Source organism: Ictalurus furcatus, chromosome 16 (assembly GCF_023375685.1).
Source record: "Ictalurus furcatus strain D&B chromosome 16, Billie_1.0, whole genome shotgun sequence".
Taxonomy (NCBI): domain Eukaryota; kingdom Metazoa; phylum Chordata; class Actinopteri; order Siluriformes; family Ictaluridae; genus Ictalurus; species Ictalurus furcatus.
In genome coordinates this window covers 9,762,601-9,783,081 of record NC_071270.1, presented here as the reverse complement: position 1 = coordinate 9,783,081, position 20,481 = coordinate 9,762,601, and the positions used below count along the sequence as shown (strand labels likewise).

The window sequence follows — 20,481 nt, the reverse complement described above, 5'->3', positions numbered from 1 at the left end:
TCCAAATATGTTTAAAAAAAAAAAAAAGCAACAATTTCCATGGGGTGTACTTATTTTTTTAAAGGAGAATGTCTGGTCTTCAGTCCCCAAGTTGTAACTGGATTATGCAGCAAGACAATGATCTAAAGCATAGGAGTAAGTCCTAGTCCTAGAAGAAAGTGAAAGCATTGCCAGTTATTGGAAGCATTTGGTTGCAGCTATTGTATAGGTGTTGGATAACTTTTTTCGCTTCAATAAAAAAAAACTAAAAACTGTATTGTGTGTTTATTCAGGTTGCCATTGTTTTATGTTGTATTTCGTTTAAAGAGATAAAACTATTTAGTATGAGATATACACAAAAACAAATACTTTTTCACAGCACTGTAGGAAGAACATGAAATGGCTTGCTGGGGGTGAGTGGGACTTTATATAAGAAAATATAAGACTCACACCAAAAAATAAAATAAAATAAATAAATAAAAGTGTATACTGCAATCTCAAAACAAGCCAAAAGAGCAAACCCTGACCAGCTTCCATGTAGTATACCAAAACTGGGTTAAATCTATATTAAGGGTGTAATGATCGGTTGATTTGGATTGATGCATTGATTTAAAAAGCGTTGACTGAAATGAAACCAAGCAACAATCATAAGAACAGACAAACAATGTCTTAGCAAGGTCATCTGCCTATAACTCTTGATACTTAAATTAGTCCTTCTCTATACAGCATCATCATCATTCACAAATTAACAGCAGGCCTACCCAGATTTTGAACAAAGTTGCTTATATACCAATCGGAGCTTACTAAATCATATCGTAGCAGATTCAGTGGTATTGTCAAATACTGAATTGTTGCCTTCTGAATCGTATAGTATCCTGTGGAAGCCTGAGATTTGCATCCCTCATCATTATATTGTGTTGCACTGGTACACTGCAGAGAAAAGTGTTTCATAACTGGAAACCACAATCCCACTGCAAAGATCAGAGAGGAAACACTTCCTTAAATAAGCAACCATTACCACAGTAACACCAGAGCCAATCAGCCCAAACTCTGGTCTTTCATGCACAGTTATTGACGCATGAACTTCTCTAATACAAAAAAAGTTACTAATTTATAAGAATAATAATATTAACTAACAGCAAATAAATACAAATGTCAAAGACATAACATAAAAGTAATAAGAATATTATTCAAAATAATATTGATGAGGCCATGGTCGGTCCTCAGTGAGACCTCAGTCTGCATAGTAACCACAGGTCCACCTTACAGAAGGTCCAAAACTCCCTGTGTTAACCTCTTTCAAGATTTCTCTTGTTCAAGTACTGCAAGAACACACACACACAGACACATCAACCCCAACTACTTAAGAGTACACACAGGGAGTGAAAAGCATGTGACTCGAGTGTAACCTTTATTCCCGTCTCCCCAGACTAGAGGGTGCTCTTTAATCCTCTGTGGACAACTTACACTTCACTCCACTGAGGGGTTGCTGGCTTTGACCCCCGCTCGGCCAATCTGAAGCCATGGGAGTTTGGCACAGTTCTTAAAGAGCTGCTCAATGGCAATGTGGCGGACATGGAGCTGAGATGCCAAAGAGTCCTTCTCCTGCACAGCTACAGAAAGCTCTTCAAAGACCTCTGAGAGAAAGAGAGACAGAGAGGGTGGTCCGAGAATTAATCTGACCTTTTGAATGAAAATGTCACTCAACCAGATCATTGAAATTATTTCTGTTAAGCCAAGCATACAAAATTTTCAATCTTACTGTGTCCGTGACATGCCCATTATAACCTTTTCAGAACATATTTTTTCAAGCTCAATCAAAACGAGCTGCCAGAACACCACATTATGTAGTGGTGTGAGAGGGTGAGCAAACTAATCTAGAATGCTCCAGAATGATCAGAGACCTTCCTATATCACCGAGTTCTGCTAGTCACCACGTCATTAGAACTGGATGACTGATGCAGGTTATAGCCAAAAAGAGTGACGGAAGATGTGCAAAAAAAAAAAAAAAATTTCAGAAAAAGTGACAAGTTGTCTACTAAAGCAGTGCTACAGGGAATGAGAACAGGTTTGAGGAACCCTGGCTAACACACAAATGATTTTTAGATGTTTAAAAAAAAACTGACGGAAAGAAGATAACATTTATTGTCAGCTAGATTCAGTATGTTAAAGTTACATCTTTATTGACAATCACAACGATTTGTGATTGTCAATCACAAGTGCTACAGGATTTTGGATATTTAAAGTGTTTTATGCCTATAAACTAACTGACCATATGATCATATGCTACATGATCTATTTCCAAAATTGGTTATGATTAGCTGTGTAGTGCATCAGCTAAAGGTGTAAATATGCAGAGGGGTAATATGAACAGAAGGTTGTCAGGACACAGACTGCAGAACAAAGAATAAGGCTTAATATATACAAAACCCTACAAAAGGTTTTGAATGTATTTGGCCTTCATCAGATATTATTAAACTTTACCTTGAATCTGCAGCAGGAGCTGTGAGTTCAGCTGATGAAGCTCTTCCACACTCATTTTCACCACTGCAATAAAAAAAATGGCAGGTTAATGAACAGAATTGTCAAATAACCCTATTAATACCTGTGTTACAGTACAAAAGCAGTGTATGAACTTCTCTTCAGTCAGAAGAGACTTTGACCTTAAGACCTTGATTCTTTTCACCAACAATGGATTTCAATTCCACACAAGACCTTGGTGTTGGGACTCACTTTACCTCTTTCATAACAGCAAAGCCATTCTTTAGGCATGAAAGACAAAAGGAGGAGGAGGGCACACAAAATGAGAAAAACCTGGACAGTCACATATTCGAGGTGTGAGTCACACCTACATACAGTGATGCTTGAAAGTTTGTGAACCCTTTAGAATTTTCTATATTTTAAGTACAGCCTAAAACAACATCAGATTTTCACACAAGTCCTAAAAGTAGATTAAAAAAAGAACCCAATTAAAGAAATGAGACAAAAATTTTATAGTTAGTAATTTATTTATTGAGGAAAATGATCCAATATTACATATCTGAGAGTGGCAAAAGTATGTGAACCTTTGCTTTCAGTTTCTGGTGTGACCCCCTTGTGCAGCAATAACTGCAACTAAACATTTCCGCTAACTGTAGATCAACTTGTGTACTTAGAGTTGTTGTCTTGCTGCATGACCCAGTTTCTCTTCAGATTCAGTTCAAGGACAGATGTCCTGATACTTTCCTTTAGAATTCACTGGCATAATTCATTCATTGTTCCATCAGTGATGGCAAGCTTTCCTGACCCAGATGCAGCAAAACTGGCTCATACCACGATACTACCACCACCACATTTCACAGATGGGATAAGGTTCTTATGCGGGAACGCTAGGGATGCACCGAATGTTCGTCAACCGAATAATAATGTGAAAAGGCCGAATAAATTTGACCGAACAATGACGTGTTTGATGACGCGCCAAATAGCCTAGCAACCAGAGTGAGATGCACGAATTTCACGACCTCCACTTCCGGCAGCGCGCTTGGAGAGATGAGGGGGCGCGCGTATGTACGAGCTACGTGCACGAGTGCTCAGCGAGCGCATGCTCTTCGGATGTTGACAACCGTGACATTGTTTACTGTGGACATGTGCGTTTGTTTTGTTTCTGTTCCGGAGTATTCGGTCACGTCCCGAGACATAAGGGAGTACAGTACGGAAGCAGGTAAAGACGTATTTATTTAAGGGAACATAACATTAACAATGTATCTAACTATACTATATCTACTATAATACTCTGCAAGGTGTACAGGGACGCGAGCGGTATATATCCCCAATATAATCAGCCGTATAGAACCGAATATAACCATTTTTTTGCACTCTTGTCAATGCACTTTTTAGTTGTAGGCTACAGAGTGTTACATTCTTTCAGCAGTCAGTTATAGGTCTAACATAGGTTATTCAAGGGGAGCTCAAAGATGACCACATCAAAATATTTTTATTTTACTCATTTATTTATTTAAAGTTATATTGTGCCTTGTTGGTAGCCTATCCCTGCTGGAATGAAAAAAAAAAAGTTCAATGTTAAATAAATATTTTGAAATTGTAGTTTTGGTAATTGATTTTTTTCTTTGAAAAGCAAGACAAAATAGTAAAAAGCAAATTTTGACTATTTAATTTTTGCAATGGTGGAAAAAAAATGGCAAAATAAATAGAAAAAAAAAACGCAAAAAAACGTGTTCGGTATTCGACCTTCGGCCAAGTTTTCCATTATATTCGGTTTCGGCTAAGAATTTTCATTTCGGTGCATCCCTATGGAATGCAGTGTTTTCCTTTATCCAAACATAACCCTTCTTGTTCATACCAAAAAAGCGCTATGTTGGTCTCATCCATCCACAAAACTTCTGGCTTCTGTGTCCATGTGATCTTTAGCAAAGTGCAGAGGGGCAGCAATTCATTTTGGAGAACAGTTGTTTTCTCCTTGCAACCCTGCCATGTACCATTGTTGTTCAGTGTTCTCCTGATGGTGGACTCATGAACATCAACAATACCAATGTGAGAGAGGCCTTTAGTTGTTTAGAGGTTGTTTAAAGAGGCCTTTAGTTGTTTTGGGCTCCTGTGTGACGTTATGGACTATTACACGTTTTGCTCTTGGAGTGATCTTTGTTGGTCGAGCATTCCTGGGCACTCAATGGTCTTGAATTTCCTCAATTTGTACACAATCTGTCTGACTGTTTATTGGTGGAGTCCAAACTCTTTAGAGATGGTTTTGTAACCTTTTCCAGCCTGATGAGCATCAACAACTCTTTTTCTGAGCTCCTCACAAATCTCCTTTGTGTGTGCCATGATACACTTCCACAAAAAGGTTAGATCAGACTTTGATAGATATCTGTTCTTTAAATAAAACGGGGAGCTTACTCACACCTGATTGTCATCCCATTGATTGAAAGCACCTGACTCTAATTTCACCTTCAGATTAAACTGCTAATCCTAGAGGTTCACATACTTTTGCCACTCACAGAGATGTAATATTGGATCATTTTCCTCAATAAATAAATGACCAAGTGTAATATTTTTGTCTCATTTGTTTGAGTTCTCTTTGTCTACTTTTAAGATTTTTGTAAAATCTGATGTTTTAGATCATATTTATACAGATATATAGAAAATTCTATTGGCAAATTTCACAATTCACAAACTTTTAAAGCACCACTGTAAAAAAAATGCGGCTAAGAGGGAATGCATGTCCTCCATGTCAGAGTGATGCTTCACAAGCTTTATTGATAGAAAGATAGAAAACTCCTCATAAGGAACATCGACTACAATTTATTTGTCCGCTTTGAATGAAAGCCTCTTAGTGCTTCTTAGAAGTACTCACGTTTCTCTCGGCTGTGGCCTGCGTGTCTCTCCTGCTGTTCTCCTCCTCCTCCTCCTCCCCCCTGCTGTTGCAGTGTGTGCTTTTGATCATTCCTCCACAGCTGTCCAGAGCCCTGCAAGAGCTCCAGATCGTCCGTTTCACTTGGACATGTGCCCTCCACCCAGCGTGGGGCATATCTGGGGACCTGGGCATCTGACTGGGCCGTCAACTTCCTGTCACCCTGCTGTGTGTGAAACAGGAGCTGGTGTTTGGAGCCAGAGTCCCTGTTCTGGGCGTACTGCACAATGCGGCTGATCTGCTGGCTCAGTGCCCGCTTGACACCCTCATAGGTACTGCGTGTGGCCTTGGCATGCGAGACCTTCTGGTTGGCAATGAGATGGTACTTCTCAAAGCAGTCCCTGTGCCCATGCAGAGACGTGGAGTGCAGCAGAGCGGCAGTGGACACACCTGTGATAAGACACAAAGACACCCGGCTTAAATATGTTTACAAATAAGTTTAAATCATCTACATAGTGCTTACATGCAAACAATTAATTTTTTAAACAAACTTAATTCTGGGATGTTTGACAGTGACCTATTGAACGGAGTTCATTTGGTCCCCCCCCCAGAGTAAAGAAAGAAAGATCTGGAGCATTATTATTAGGCAATAACTTATATTCTTATGGTCAGGCAAAGCAGCTTAGCTGATAAAGGATAAGCCAATCAAGCTGGCCATCCATACAGCAGCACACACAAAATCAAATGCACACAAACCCACACACTCCTGAAAGTTCATGTTAAATACCAGAGAAAGTGTCGTTCTCATCCCACTATTGCAGACTCATGGTTTGGTCTCACGGTTTGTTCCAATATAAATAAAATATAAAAAACGTCCCTGATAGTAATTTTATCCTCATAAAAAAGGCAACGGTGTAATGCACATACTATATGTACATGTAGTATATCGTGGCTCTGGAATCAAGTGTCTAACTGCTTGCGTGGAACAAAAGCCTCCAAGTACAACAGCGCTTTACAGATCATGTTACTGCAGCATATATATTCAAGTCTTTAGAGGAAGAGGATTTGCAAAGGGCCGATTTAAGGGAAGGGGTAACTTTCAGTGGCAATGCCTACAGTAGTGGAAATTAGCAAGCTCACAAATATCTCTTACAGCTACTTTAAAATGAAGTGTGTATTTTCCCTCTAAATTAACACAAAAAAGTGTATATGCCATTTTTCCTGTAGCCTTTGTATGAAAGTGACAATCACACACAAAAAAAAACTGTGTGAGGATATAAAATAAATACAAATTTATATATGAAAACATAATATTGCTCTCTGACTAGGGTATAAGGCGAAAACTTGCTTAATATACTGATATAGCAGCAGCCTCCCCAGTCCAAACACAGCATTATTAGAGCATCCACATAACTCAGATCAGATCACCATGAAATTTTACTCTCTATCAACACTGCATCACGTAGATGACTGCATTCCCACTTCCTTCCCCCCTAATCGGCTTTAGGTCTGCAGAAACATCCCAAAAGTGAAAACTAATCTTAGAACAGGAACAGAGTAAAATCAAGAAGGATATCAGAGAGTTGTGTTAACATCGGACCTTTTTATTATTATATACCATGTCCGTGCGTCCTAATTAAGCTAAAGTCTAAGAAAGGTTTGGGGCAGGAAGATCATAACACCCCCCCCCCCACACACACAAAACGTATTCTACTGCTTCTACACAAGGGGCAACACAAATTTGCTGCATTTTACATCTGTATTATGCCTGCTTAAAATTTTAATTTGAAAGAAAAAAAAAATAGTCAAAAAAAGAAACACACAAATCTTGTATCATCTTTCTGAGAAAATTATTTGCTTCTCTTCATAGCAAGATCAGGTTTAAAAACAGAAAGTGACACTTTAGAACACTGGTGTAATGGATCTGAAGAGAACCCAAACAAACTGTGGAATTAAAAATGAGCTTTTTATAACGAAACAGGAATTTTGGGTTTCATCTTATGCACAGTAATGAGTCTGCAGTTAATCGTGGCATCGAGTAATTCCACCACATGGCTTGATGCTGTTGAGTTGAATCCTGTTATTAACCATAAAACAAAGAAAAGGTAATAAAAGAATCTGAAATGTTCGTCATTAGTACATGTTTGAACATGCATTCGGTGCTTCCATGAGCTGAATACCTGAAAGTCAGCTTTCATTTTCTGTGCATGTACGTACATGCCGTGTAGACCACAATGAGCAACAAACAGCAGTGTCGGGAAGAGAGAAAGCGAGAGGGTGACGCACAAGACCTGAACTTGTCTTAAAGCACAAAGGTGATTTCAGCTCTGAGAGCACATTTAAAAAGCTAAAACTCCTATTTTCATTTCAAAGCGTCTCTCTCTCCGCCATGATACACTTCCACAAACATGAAGGCCAGACTTTGATAGATCCCTGTTCTTTAAATAAAAGGGGCCCTTCTCACACCTAATTGTCATCCCATTGATCGAAAACACCTTTAAATTAACTGCTAATAGGTTCACATTAGGGCTGCAATTAACAATTATTTTCATAATCGATTAGTTGGCCGATTCCCCCCTAATTAATTGATTAATCGGATGGGGTGGGGCAAACTTTCAGTACCTTTTTTTTTTGTTTGTTTATTTAACATAAAATCAACAAACTGATATAAATTCAGACTAAAATTTTACACAACTGTTTGTCCAAAACAGAAAAGAACCCAACACACATACAAGAATATATATTATTAATTTAGGACTGTAGTTTAATTCGGTACATTTTGTGAATCCATAAAAAAATAATGCATAAGTACTTATATATAAAAGAAATATAAACTAAATAAATAAGATAAATTATATATATATATATATATATATATATATATATATATATATATATATATACACACACACACACACACACACACACATATATAAACACACATATATAGAGAGAGAGAGAGAGAGAGTATTTATGCATTACATTTTATGTATGCACAAAAAACACAGAATTAAACTACAGTCCTACATTAATAATAAAAACTCCCTTTCACTGCACCTTGTGGTTTCTGTTACTCACTGTTTTACTTGTGTTTACTTTTGATCATAATGTTTTAATTAGACATTACAGATCTTACTCATGCTCCTATTGTGCGTCTACACCGCTCGTGATCAGCAACGCGGGCTCGTTACTAACACATCACTTCTGTTATAATAAACGACAGAATTTACACTGCAAGCACGCAAATACAACACATAATGACAAACTTAAATGAAACTAAACCTTTTAAGCAACTCACGACCACATCAGTCATGCTCGTGCTACACAAACTAAGCTTTATAAAGTTTGATCTTCTTGGCGGTGTTTAATACAAAAGGACTTGGAGGTCACACACTTTCGCCTGACGATTTCGCCTCCGTCTGATGGAGACTGAGGTCATGTTGGGAATAAAAGGTAACGCTGACAGAAACAGTAAACTGAAGAAAGTCAGTGTAGGGGACTGTGTACTAGGCTAATGCTAGCGGCATTGCATTCCGTCCGTGTGACGTCATGCACCGTCGACTAGGAAGCGGATTATACTTCCGGTTAGTAATAAACCGCTAGATATTACCTTTCTAAAATCCACACACTAGAGTAGAGTGCATAGTGTAAGTGTATAGTACTTCATTTGGGACACAACTTTAGTATTTACTCTCCGAAGCATGTTTTTGAGCAGAAGTAACGTAGGGAGTAAATGTGCCGTGCGCAGACCAACTAATCGATAAATTAGAATAGTTGACAATGATTTTCATAATCGATTATTATCGATTTTATCAATTAGTTGTTGCAGCTCTAGTTCACATACTTTTGCCCTCACAGAGATGTAATATTGGATCATTTTCCTCAATAAATAAATGACCAAGTATAATATTTTTGTCTCATTTGTTTTATTGGATTCTATCTACTTTTAGGACTTATGTGAAAATCTCATGTGTTAGATCATATTTATGCAGAAATATAGAAAATTATATACCAGAGGTGTCCAATCTTATCCAGAAAGGGCCGGTGTGGGTGCAGGTTTTCATTCCAACCAATCAGAAGCCACACCTGAGTCTACTGAAAGCCAAGATCAACTGATTAAACAGGTGGAGTCAGGTGTGGCTCCTGCTTGGTTGGAATGAAAACCTGCACCCACACCGGCCCTTTCCGGATAAGATTGGACACCCCTGTTCTAAAGGGTTCACAACTTTCAAGAACCACTATATACTGAGAATGTAAGAGATTTTATGGATAGAAGAGATGCACCGATACTAAATTTCTCAGCCGATACAGATTATCTGCCGAAACTGATACCTCTGCCTTTTATACCTTCTTATAAATTAATAATAATTAATTCCATAATTCTGAAGGAAATGCAAATAAAAACTTTATTCTCTCCATTTCAACAAGTTGTTTCACAGTAACTGGTCTCATAAACAGAAAACACATTACTCAAATTAACATTAACACATGAACTAAATTCTGAAGATTAAAGTAAGATTTCTTAACTTATTGAATGTTATTAATTCAGATTAACAGAATTAAGTGTCTGAATTCTTAAAAAAAAAAACAAAAAAACCCTGTTAGGCTTCACATTCACTCACCACAAACAAAAGCATTCCTACTTCATCATTGAACATCAAACTGGTCACATAATCAGCCTAATATAAATTTTTTTTTTGATGATATGAACTCATTAACATTAACTGCATATGAAATATACTACTCTACAAATATTTTTCTGTGCAACATATACCTTTTTTGTCAACTCATCTTCATTTAAATTTTTCAACGGTGTACTGGCCCTTTAATTCAACGGGAGCGGGGGGGGGGGGGGTTCAGAGCTTACAGAGCTTACAAACATGCATATGATGTTTTTAAATGATAGCGGGAAAAATAGCCTTTATCGGCCGATACATCGGTGCATCTCTAATGGGTAGGTAATTCTGAAAAATATCTTTAAGAGAAAGAACAATAATTGGGGGGTGGGGAGGGGTTATCTTTTTGTTATGTATACAAGGACATGCAAATCGTTCATAATGAATTTTCTTCCTTTAATTTTCATGCCAAATTTCACACCATAACATAGAGTAAATGGATAAGAAAAACTAGACCATCTGCAATAAAAATCAATCGCTACCAACAACCATCTGCAGAACACAACCAAACCTCAATATCACAGAGATGATCCTCCGACTGGAAATTTCACACACATCACTGCGCAAAGCAGAAGAAAGGAAGGCCTAAGAAGACATAACACCGTAACTTGGGAACAGACTGATGTTGCTTCTACTGACCACTATAAAGATTACATTAAATATTAAAGCCTTTTCTGAGCTTAAGCCAGTGCAAACTTCAAGAATGAAGCTATATTGTTTATGTTTACAAGCCACTACTGAAGCCGGCATCACCATGTGGGTTTGGCTGTGGTTAAACATTTTCAGTGAATTAATATGCCAGGATAGTTCTGACAAAGTACAAAGGACATAATACACCAACGCATTACAGCTCCATCAACAAGAATGGATGCTTGTAAATGAAATTTATATGCTACCAATGAAAATCTATTGATCAGGTGGAATGATGTTTGGATAGAGGTTAAAAGGATTTGTAGAATGTGTAGTAAATGCTTTTAAAAGAAGAACTCATGAGCAAGCAGCTTTAATCCTGTTCTTTAAATAGAAAAGCATCACACAGTATTATAGAACTCTACAGAGCTACATCTACAGATCTAGAAATCTACAGATTATTATTATTATTATAATAGAAAAGCATTACACTAGAGAACATTTTAATGGCTTCTGTTTTCCCCCCGTTTATTTATTTATTTATAACCAACTTCAATCAAGAGGCAGTATATGAGTAGGCCTGTCACAACAATTACGTGAAACACTAAAACACAGACAATGAATAACTAAAGCATAAAGAATTCACAATATGGTATAACATTTTATGTAATGCTTTGGTTGTGTTTATGTTTCATTTATTTAGGATATTTGGGTGTAGGGTAGGGTGTGCTTGCATTATTATCCAATTATATTATTGTTACATCAGTGGCATAAAATGGTCTTAAAATGACAATAATATTGTTTATTGCAATTATTTGGTACAATATATCGTCCAACAAAAGTAGTTATCATGACAGGCTTATATACACAAGTATACAGTCATGTGAAAAAATAAGGAGACATTTTTTGGGTTTTTTTGACAAGCAAACATTTGATGCTGTTTGAAACAGTGCTTATTAATAAAGTTGATACAATATATAACATAAAAATGACATTTTGTAGTGATTTTCACAATTTAAATGAACAAAAAACAGATCAGTCACATGGAAAAAGTACACCCCTACATTGATCCATAATCCATAAAAGTAGAATCCAGTGTTCAAGATGGGTGCCAGTGATTAGAACCTGTTTAGGGAGTGCAGGTGGAACCTGTCTTATTTATACTCCTCTAAGATCTAAAGAGTTCTGTAAGGCTTTCAGAAAAAAGGTTGTGGATGCCTAGTCTGGCAAGGGATTTAAAAAGATCTTAAAATTATTTGAAACACATCATTCCACTCTAAGGAAAATAATCTACTAATGGCGCAGATTTCAAATGACTGCCAGTTTGTCCAGGACTGGCCATTCCAGCAAATTCAGCCCAAGAGCAGACAATCTTGTGCAAAAAAGTGTCTCCAAGAACCCCAAAATTTCATCAAAGGATCTGCTAGTAAGTCTTGCAACTGTTGTGTCAAAGTGCATACTTCTACAATCAGAAAGAGATTTGACCTGCATGGGAGGTGTGCCAGGAAAAAGCCTTTGCAAGACTACACTTTGCCTATGAGCATATAGGCAAAGACCAGGTCTTTTGGAATAATGTGGAATAATGTGCTCAGGACAGATGAATCAAAGATAGAGTTGTTTGGCCACAGTAACAGCAGACATGTTTGGCACAGACTAAAGACAGCTTTTTAGGAGAACACCTCATACTAACTGTGAATTACGGTGGTGGAAATGTTATGGTTTGGGGTTTATCCTAAGTACACTAGCAAATCCACCAAGGAATGGCTCAAAAAGAAAAAAATGGAGGGTTATGGAATGGCGTAGTTAAAGTCCGGATTTGAATCCCATTTAAATGTCGTGGAGGGTTTTGAAACGGACAGCGCATGCAAGAAAACCCTCAAACAACTTGCAACTGAAAGACTATTGCACAGAAGAGTGGTCAATAATTACAGCAAGCCAAATTTCTGCATTTCTGCTAAAGGGGGCAATACTAGCTTCTGACGCCAAGGAAGCTGTACTTACTTTTTCCACAGAATATCACATCTAGTGATATTTGTGTTGAATAAATGATTGAAAAAGTTCATGTTCCTCATGGTTTTGTTGAAGTATATCTTCATTATCTTTCATAACTTCATTAATAGGCACTGTTTCAAAAGATGATCAAATGTTTGCTTGTCCAAATGTGTCAAGAAAGCCAACGATTTCCATGGGGCGTACTTATTTTTTCACATGACTGTCCAAGTATATGAATCTCTCACTCACCTATTTCTTTATTAAACTGCTTATCTTTGCAGTTAAACTAAAACTAGTGTCAGTAGCTTCAGTGATTATGCATACCACTTATCTGGTCTTGTACTGAGAAAGTACTACAGAAAAGGCTTCTAAACTTCAGTTGCACAAAATGTTTCTTTTGACTTTATGCAACAGTCATAAATGAAGGATTCTATTTCTAGAAAAGGGGAAATCGTATTCATGTTACAGTAATGTTCATCATGTTGCTCACTAAGGACCGTAAATGTGCACTTTTTACAGCTGGTGGATCAACCTGTGTTTTTCAGTTCTGCTTAGCAGACAAAATAGGACACTGGATCCTTGACCCATTTTGGTGAACCGTGAAGATATCGTGTGTGTGTGTGTGTGTGTGTGTGTGTGTGTGTGTGCGCGCGCGCGTGCGTGTGTGTGTGTGTGTGTGTGTGTGCGTGCATGTAAAACAGGTCAACAGTCATGGTCGAAAACAGTAACTCATTGCTAAATACAGTATAAAGTGCAGTCAACAGCTGCATAAACAAACAGGGAGCATGCAGACAAACACACATGATCCATCACATACAACAGTGCTAGAGTAAGTCTAGAGTATCCTAAATCTATGTCTAGAGTATCCTATCTATGTATCCTAAAATTTTCATCTATAATCAATATTGGAAACACTACAATGAAGTCCTGAAAATGCATACTATGGTTTTTGTATATAATATGATCCATTCAAGTTAAAGTGTACAGATCAATTGCAACACAGTGACACTATGATAATCATATGCATGATATACAGTCACATTTGAACACAAAGTAAAGACTGTCCCACAGAGCCGTCTCGTATGATAGCTTTTTAGTACAGTTACCATCTACAAATACAAATTCCTGTACAAATGGCATGTTTATGATACAAGTTTTTAAATAAGCATGACAGTGCATCGGCCAGGTCAGCAAGGTCGTAGGCTGCTCCATTACTCAGTCTAGGCTTCGAAACAGCACTCATAAGTACCCACTGTGCACTCATCCTCCCTTTGGTGAAGCCCAAAACATAAGCAGACTCATCAGTGATTGCTCACCCAAAATCCCATGTGATTATGGACCAATCACAGCAGATGGGCATGAAATAACAAGAAGGATTAGGCAACCGCCAAAGATTTTTTTTCCCCTCACTGCATTTTGGATATAATAAGTACAAAAGCTGGTGAGCAAATTCCTTCCTGAAGATTTGTTCCCTGAATATTTTCAGCGACGATGACCTCATCTTCAACATTAAGCTTTTTGTAAGCTTTTAAGTACTTCCTTAAGTAAAAACTTCACAGTATACATTTACAGTGAGCAAAGCCATGGTGAATTATGCACGACCGATCAATCAAATCAACGCAAAATGGGGGCAAAAAACAAAGCACACCAGTTCAACATGAATTGCTCTTTGTTAAGATTTAACAGAATGTGCCTCAAACAGAACTCTTTTAATTGCAACAAAAATAAAAGCACATTAACATAAGCATAAAAAACACTATCCATTTTACATGTACAAAGACAAATTTGATTAAAAAAAAAAAAAATATGTTAAAAGTACTACACACAGGCTAGAACGAAATGAAATGAGATGGCAAGAGCAAGTGTCGCTGATGTATCCATTGGATTCATTGCACTTACTTTAAAAAAAGCCACCTTTTCCAGTTTTAACAGAGTAACAGAGTAATGTTGTCACTGAGATGACAACATTGCTGGTAGTAGCCATAAAACCCAATCGAATTTGTCCAAAGGTGTTGATTAATTTTCTATAACCAGTTATGACAGGGGTTCCCAAACAACCCCAGACAGACATTACGCATTTATCATATAGGACTACTGTGACCTTTAAACATTTTACTATGCTAGTAACAAACATGTGTAACGTAAATTACTAAAAACCAAAAGGAATATTTCTTGCAACAGTGTAGCGGTCTAGTGGGAATTGTTGTGTTGTTATAGGAAATTAATCCAATGCAAGGTTGGTGTGAAACCGCTCCATGCAAAGTAGCCTGGTTTATATTTGCCTTCTGACTTTCCGTGAGCATGCAGAAGCAGCGGCAACACGAGTAGCATTTTTCCACACACTCACTGTGTATCTTATGTACATCTGGAAAGATTTAAAATTCTGGAAAAGTTTTTTTTAAAATTCAAACACTAACTGTAAAAAGAAACCATCCAGAATGGTACACGAGCGCGCGATTTGGGACACTATACTAGTTTGTTCGTGGGGGTACATTGTCCATTTTTATTTCAGAACTACACTACTGCAGGAGGTCAGGATAGTGAAAAAGACTAAAATAACATGTACACTCTTCATTTAAATGTGGCTTGTCTGAATGTGACTCCCAGAAAGATTTCAAAATATTACAACACAAAATCTTCTATATTTCTAAATATTAATTTGTAAAATAAATGAATGGTTGAAACAAAAGAGGAGGGTGAGAGTTTCTCTTGCAACCCCATTTGTAAATCAGGTGACCTGATGCCCTGACCCCTAGTTAAGGAACCCTTGAGCTATGACCGTGTTGGCTGCAAGGCAAATGACGGGTACATATTAATCCGCTCCTTCGAATACATTGTCATTTCTAAAGTAATTTTGAACTGTATTGTTATTTAACAGTGTTTATATTGCTCTGGGGAAGCCTTCTGTAAAAAGGTGTTTATTTAACATTTATGAAAGTCTTTGAGACAGAGGCTGCATTCCCCACCCCCCATCTTATTAGCTTGGGGGGGGGGGGGCCTCTGGCGAGGGAATGACTATTAATAGCTTATCTTGCTTTGTGGAAATTCCACAACATTAAATGTAACTCGAAACGGATAAAAAGCCGCAGAAACGAAAGCAAAATCAAGGAAATGCCACAATATTCGTAGGAGGTTGCAATTTTCCAAAATTACTGCAGATTTTTGGCCAAGACGCGTCACGTGACATCGTCACAACGCGCATTCAGCCAAAGCCCCATTCAATTCACATGCATTGAACATGAGTGCAGGTAAACAGTCTCATCTACCAACAAACATCACTGTGAAGGACCATGCAAAAACAATTCTGTGCAACTGCAATTTTGAAAAAAGCCGCAGCAAAATCAAGCATTTTTGGCCGGAACAATCACAAAAAAACCTGCGAATCCTGTACGGACTGAGAAGCATGTTGTATCATTCTTTAACACTTTTTATTAAATCATTGGCAAATTGCTGTGGTATATGAAGAATTAAACCTCTCCTCAGGATGTGCAGTTATTGGAAAATAATCAGCTGTGCATCTGACTGCATCAAATTTATTATTTTCCTTCAACAGCACATGCGAAAGAATTTTATTCTCATCAGCTACAATGCAAAAATCAGTCATTTTCATTACTAATCAATCAATCACCGTGTGCGAAATGTTGAAACATTTATGACACAAATATTACAACGAAGGAATCTGAGCCAAACTGCTCCCAATGCTTGTCTTGGTCAGGCTGTGCAGTCAGACCACACTTTGCTCGGTTACCATAGACATCACAGCTGCAAGAGGAAACAGCTGAAGTGCAGGACAACAAAGCACAGCGGCAAATGATTAAAAATAGCCACTGTTATTTTAACCACTGAAAACCAGGGACAAACGTACATACATTTCCTAGCAGAAATTCAAGACACAATGAATACATAACTCCAACCTGGAAATCAGGGACCATGCAATCATGTATAAGAATTCAAAGCTCACCGGGAAGATTACTTACATTAGCATAACTAAATGCAAGGAAATAAAACTTTATGTGGAGAGAAAAAAAAAAAATAATAATAATAATAATGATAATTTCACCAACCGCCCTTCTTTATATGATTCAGCCTACCTGTACAGTGAGGGGAAAAAAGTATTTGATCCCCTGCTGATTTTGTACGTTTGCCCACTGACAAAGAAATGATCATTCTATAATTTTAATGGTAGATTTATTTGAACAGTGAGAGACAGAATAACAACAAAAAAAATCCAGAAAAACGCATGTCAAAAAGGTTATAAATTGATTTGCATTTTAATGAAGGAAATATGTATTTGACCCCTCTGCAAAACATGACTTAGTACTTGGTGGCAAAACCCTTGTTGGCAATCACAGAGATCAGACGTTTCTTGTAGTTGGCCACCAGGTTTGCACACATCTCAGGAGGGATTTTGTCCCACTCCTCTTTGCAGATCTTCTCCAAGTCATTAAGGTTTCGAGGCTGACGTTTGGCAACTCGAACCTTCAGCTCCCTCCACAGATTTTCTATGGGATTAAGGTCTGGAGACTGGCTAGGCCACTCTAGGACCTTAATGTGCTTCTTCTTGAGCCACTCCTTTGTTGCCTTGGCCGTGTGTTTTGGGTCATTGTCATGCTGGAATACCCATCCACGACCCATTTTCAATGCCCTGGCTGAGGGAAGGAGGTTCTCACCCAAGATTTGACGGTACATGGCCCCGTCCATCGTCCCTTTGATGCGGTGAAGTTGTCCTGTCCCCTTAGCAGAAAAACAGCCCCAAAGCATAATGTTTCCACCTCCATGTTTGACGGTGGGGATGGCGTTCTTGGGGTCATAGGCAGCATTCCTCCTCCTCCAAACATGGCGAGTTGAGTTGATGCCAAAGAGCTCCATTTTGGTCTCATCTGACCACAACACTTTCACCCAGCTGTCCTCTGAATCATTCAGATGTTCATTGGCAAACTTCAGATGGGCATGTATATGTGCTTTCTTGAGCAGGGTGACCTTGCAGGCACTGCAGGATTTCAGTCCTTCACGGCGTAGTGTGTTACCAATTGTTTTCTTGGTGACTATGGTCCCAGCTGCCTTGAGATCATTGACAAGATCCTCCTGTGTAGTTCTGGGCTGATTCCTCACTGTTCTCATGATCATTGGAACTCCACGAGGTGAGATCTTGCATGAAGCCCCAGGCCGAGGGAGATTGACAGTTCTTTTGTGTTTCTTCCATTTGCGAATAATCGCACCAACTGTTGTCACCTTTTCACCAAGCTGCTTGGCAATGGTCTTGCAGCCCATTCCAGACTTGTGTAGGTCTACAATCTTGTCCCTGACATCCTTGGAGAGCTCTTTGGTCTTGGCCATGGTGGAGAGTTTGGAATCTGATTGATTGATTGCTTCTGTGGACAGGTGTCTTTTATACAGGTAACAAGCTGAGATCAGGAGCACTCCCTTTAAGAGTGTGCTCCTAATCTCAGCTCGTTACCTGTATAAAAGACACCTGGGAGCCAGAAATCTTTCTGATTGAGAGGGGGTCAAATACTTATTTCCCTCATTAAAATGCAAATCAATTAATAACATTTTTGACATGCGTTTTTCTGGATTTTCTTGTTGTTATTCTGTCTCTCACTGTTCAAATAAATCTACCATTAAAATTATAGACTGATCATTTCTTTGTCAGTGGGCAAACGTACAAAATCAGCAGGGGATCAAATAATTTTTCCCTCACTGTAAGTATTATGTATGGCACCATGAGTGTACAAGTGTGTGGATAAAGGGATCTGTGAGTGCATTTACACGTGGCCATTTCATGTGTATCAGGTTTATATCCAGATAAGGATTATCTAGTGCGTAAATACAATCAAATCAGATTTACAATTGCTCAAAGTACTTCCGGAGGTGCATGTTAGCCACAAGTTATACAAGCATAACTGCATCTGTATTTCTAACACACATCAAAACCCTTCCCAACAGTCGACGCTGATGGTGGTGGTTTTACAAACAGCAGGAAGAAAAATACAGCTTTTTTTGATTTGGCAAATCTTATTCATAAAATAACTAAAAATAAAGAAAAACAATAGAAGATTGTGTTCAAATGTAAGGAGCATAATAACAGCAATACAGCTAACAGACTTCATTCAGTCTGACCAGAAAAAGTGTAAATGTCTGTGGTTAAAATCTTATCGAAACGCGATTCAAATACAAGACACCTGAGTAGGTGGGCATGTGTAAATGGGGCCTGTGCTGTCGCTGCCATGTTAAAGAAATCTGGGAGGGAACAGATAGTGTAGGAGGCAGGGGGGTGAGAATGCTCTGCAGCTCTGCCCGGACCATGTGAATGGCACTGTGTGATGTCATGCTGGACACGAACAGTGACGTGGGCCGTCTTCCCCTGAAGTGAGTCACTGCTGCACGAGACTACTTTACTGTCTGCTTTCATTTGTAGCACAACGTTTGTGGTCGGACTGCTCGTGTTTACTTGTTACTGTGCATGTCCATGTCAAACCACAATGTTTTGTTTTTTTGGCTCAGCCTCTCTCTTTGCATTCATTTTGTCCCTCTCACTCTCTCAGCCTACTTACTCATTTCTCCCCATTTCTTCCTTCTCAACAGTGGGTGAAGCATGTAGTCAGCACAACCATTTTCTGCATTCAATTGGTCAGTTCTGTGTACTACCTGGTGCGGATAACGTGACATTCACGTCCACAGTTTTTGAACAAGGTCAGCACACAGACATCAAGGTGATGAATGATGGAGTACACAGTCCAGTCAGGATTCATTTTAAGAGATTCTCGTTGTGATTTAGACATTTTTTGGCATGTACAGTATCTCACAAAAGTGAGTACACCCCTCAAATTTTTGTAAATATTTGATTATATCTTTTCATGTGACAACACTGAAGAAATGACACTTTGCTACAAAGTAGTGAGTGTACAGCTTGTGTAACAGTGTAAATTTGCTGTCCCCTCAAAATAACACAACACACAGCCATTAATGTCTAAACCACTGGCAACAAAAGTGAGTACACCCCTAAGTGAAAATGTCCAAATTGGGCACAATTAGCCATTTTCCCTCCCCGGTGTCATGTGACTTGTTAGTGTTACAAGGTCTCAGTTGTGAATGAATGTAAATGTAAATTTGGTGTCATCGCTCTCACACGCCCTCATACTGGTCACTGGAAGTTCAACATGGCACCTCATGGCAAAGAACTCTCTGAGGATCTGAAAAAAAGAATTGCTGCTCTACATAAAGATGGCCTAGGCTATAAGAAGATGACCGAGACCTTACACTAAGCTGCAGCACGGTGGCCAAGACCATACAGCGGTTTAACAGGACAGGTTCCACTCAGAACAGGCCTCGCCATGGTCGACCAAAGAAGTTGAGTGCACGTGCTCAGCGTCATATCCAGAGGTTGTCTTTGGGAAATAGAGGTATGAGTGCTGCCAGTATTGCTGCAGAGGTTGAAGGGGTGGGGGGTGGTCAGCCTGTCAGTGCACAGACCATACGCCGCACACTGCATCAAACTGGTCTGCATGGCTGTGGTCCCAGAAGGAAGCCTCTTCTAAAGATGATGCACAAGAAAGCCTGCAAACAGTTTGCTGAAGACAAGCAGACTAAGGACATGGATTACTGGAACCATGTTCTGTGGTCTGATGAGACCAAGATAAACTTATTTGGTTCAGATGGTGTCAAGTGTGTGTGGCGGCAACCAGGTGAGGAGTACAAAGACAAGTGTGCCTTGGCTACAGTCAAGCATGGTGCTGGGAGTGTCATGGTCTGGGGCTGCATGAGTGCTGCCGGCACTGGGGAGCTACAGTTCATTGAGGGAACCATGAATGCCAACATGTACTGTGACATACTGAAGCAGAGCATGATCAGTATGCA

The 20,481-nt window shown here is 38.7% G+C and overlaps 1 protein-coding gene across 3 annotated transcripts in view; it reads right to left on the bottom strand.

Moving 5' to 3' along the window:
- The window catches only part of c16h21orf91 (chromosome 16 C21orf91 homolog), a 29,907-nt gene continuing 9,426 nt past the window's right edge, over positions 1-20,481 (bottom strand). For 2 of the 3 annotated variants that reach the window (XM_053645268.1, XM_053645267.1), the window contains 3 exons: positions 5,330-5,776; positions 2,464-2,526; positions 1-1,616 (listed from right to left, as the gene is read on the bottom strand). In XM_053645268.1, the coding sequence (XP_053501243.1) occupies positions 1,450-1,616; positions 2,464-2,526; positions 5,330-5,776 (677 nt within the window). In that variant the 3' untranslated portion in view covers positions 1-1,449. The remainder of the gene's footprint in view (positions 1,617-2,463; positions 2,527-5,329; positions 5,777-20,481) is intronic. The other variant, XM_053645269.1, reaches the window with a different exon arrangement.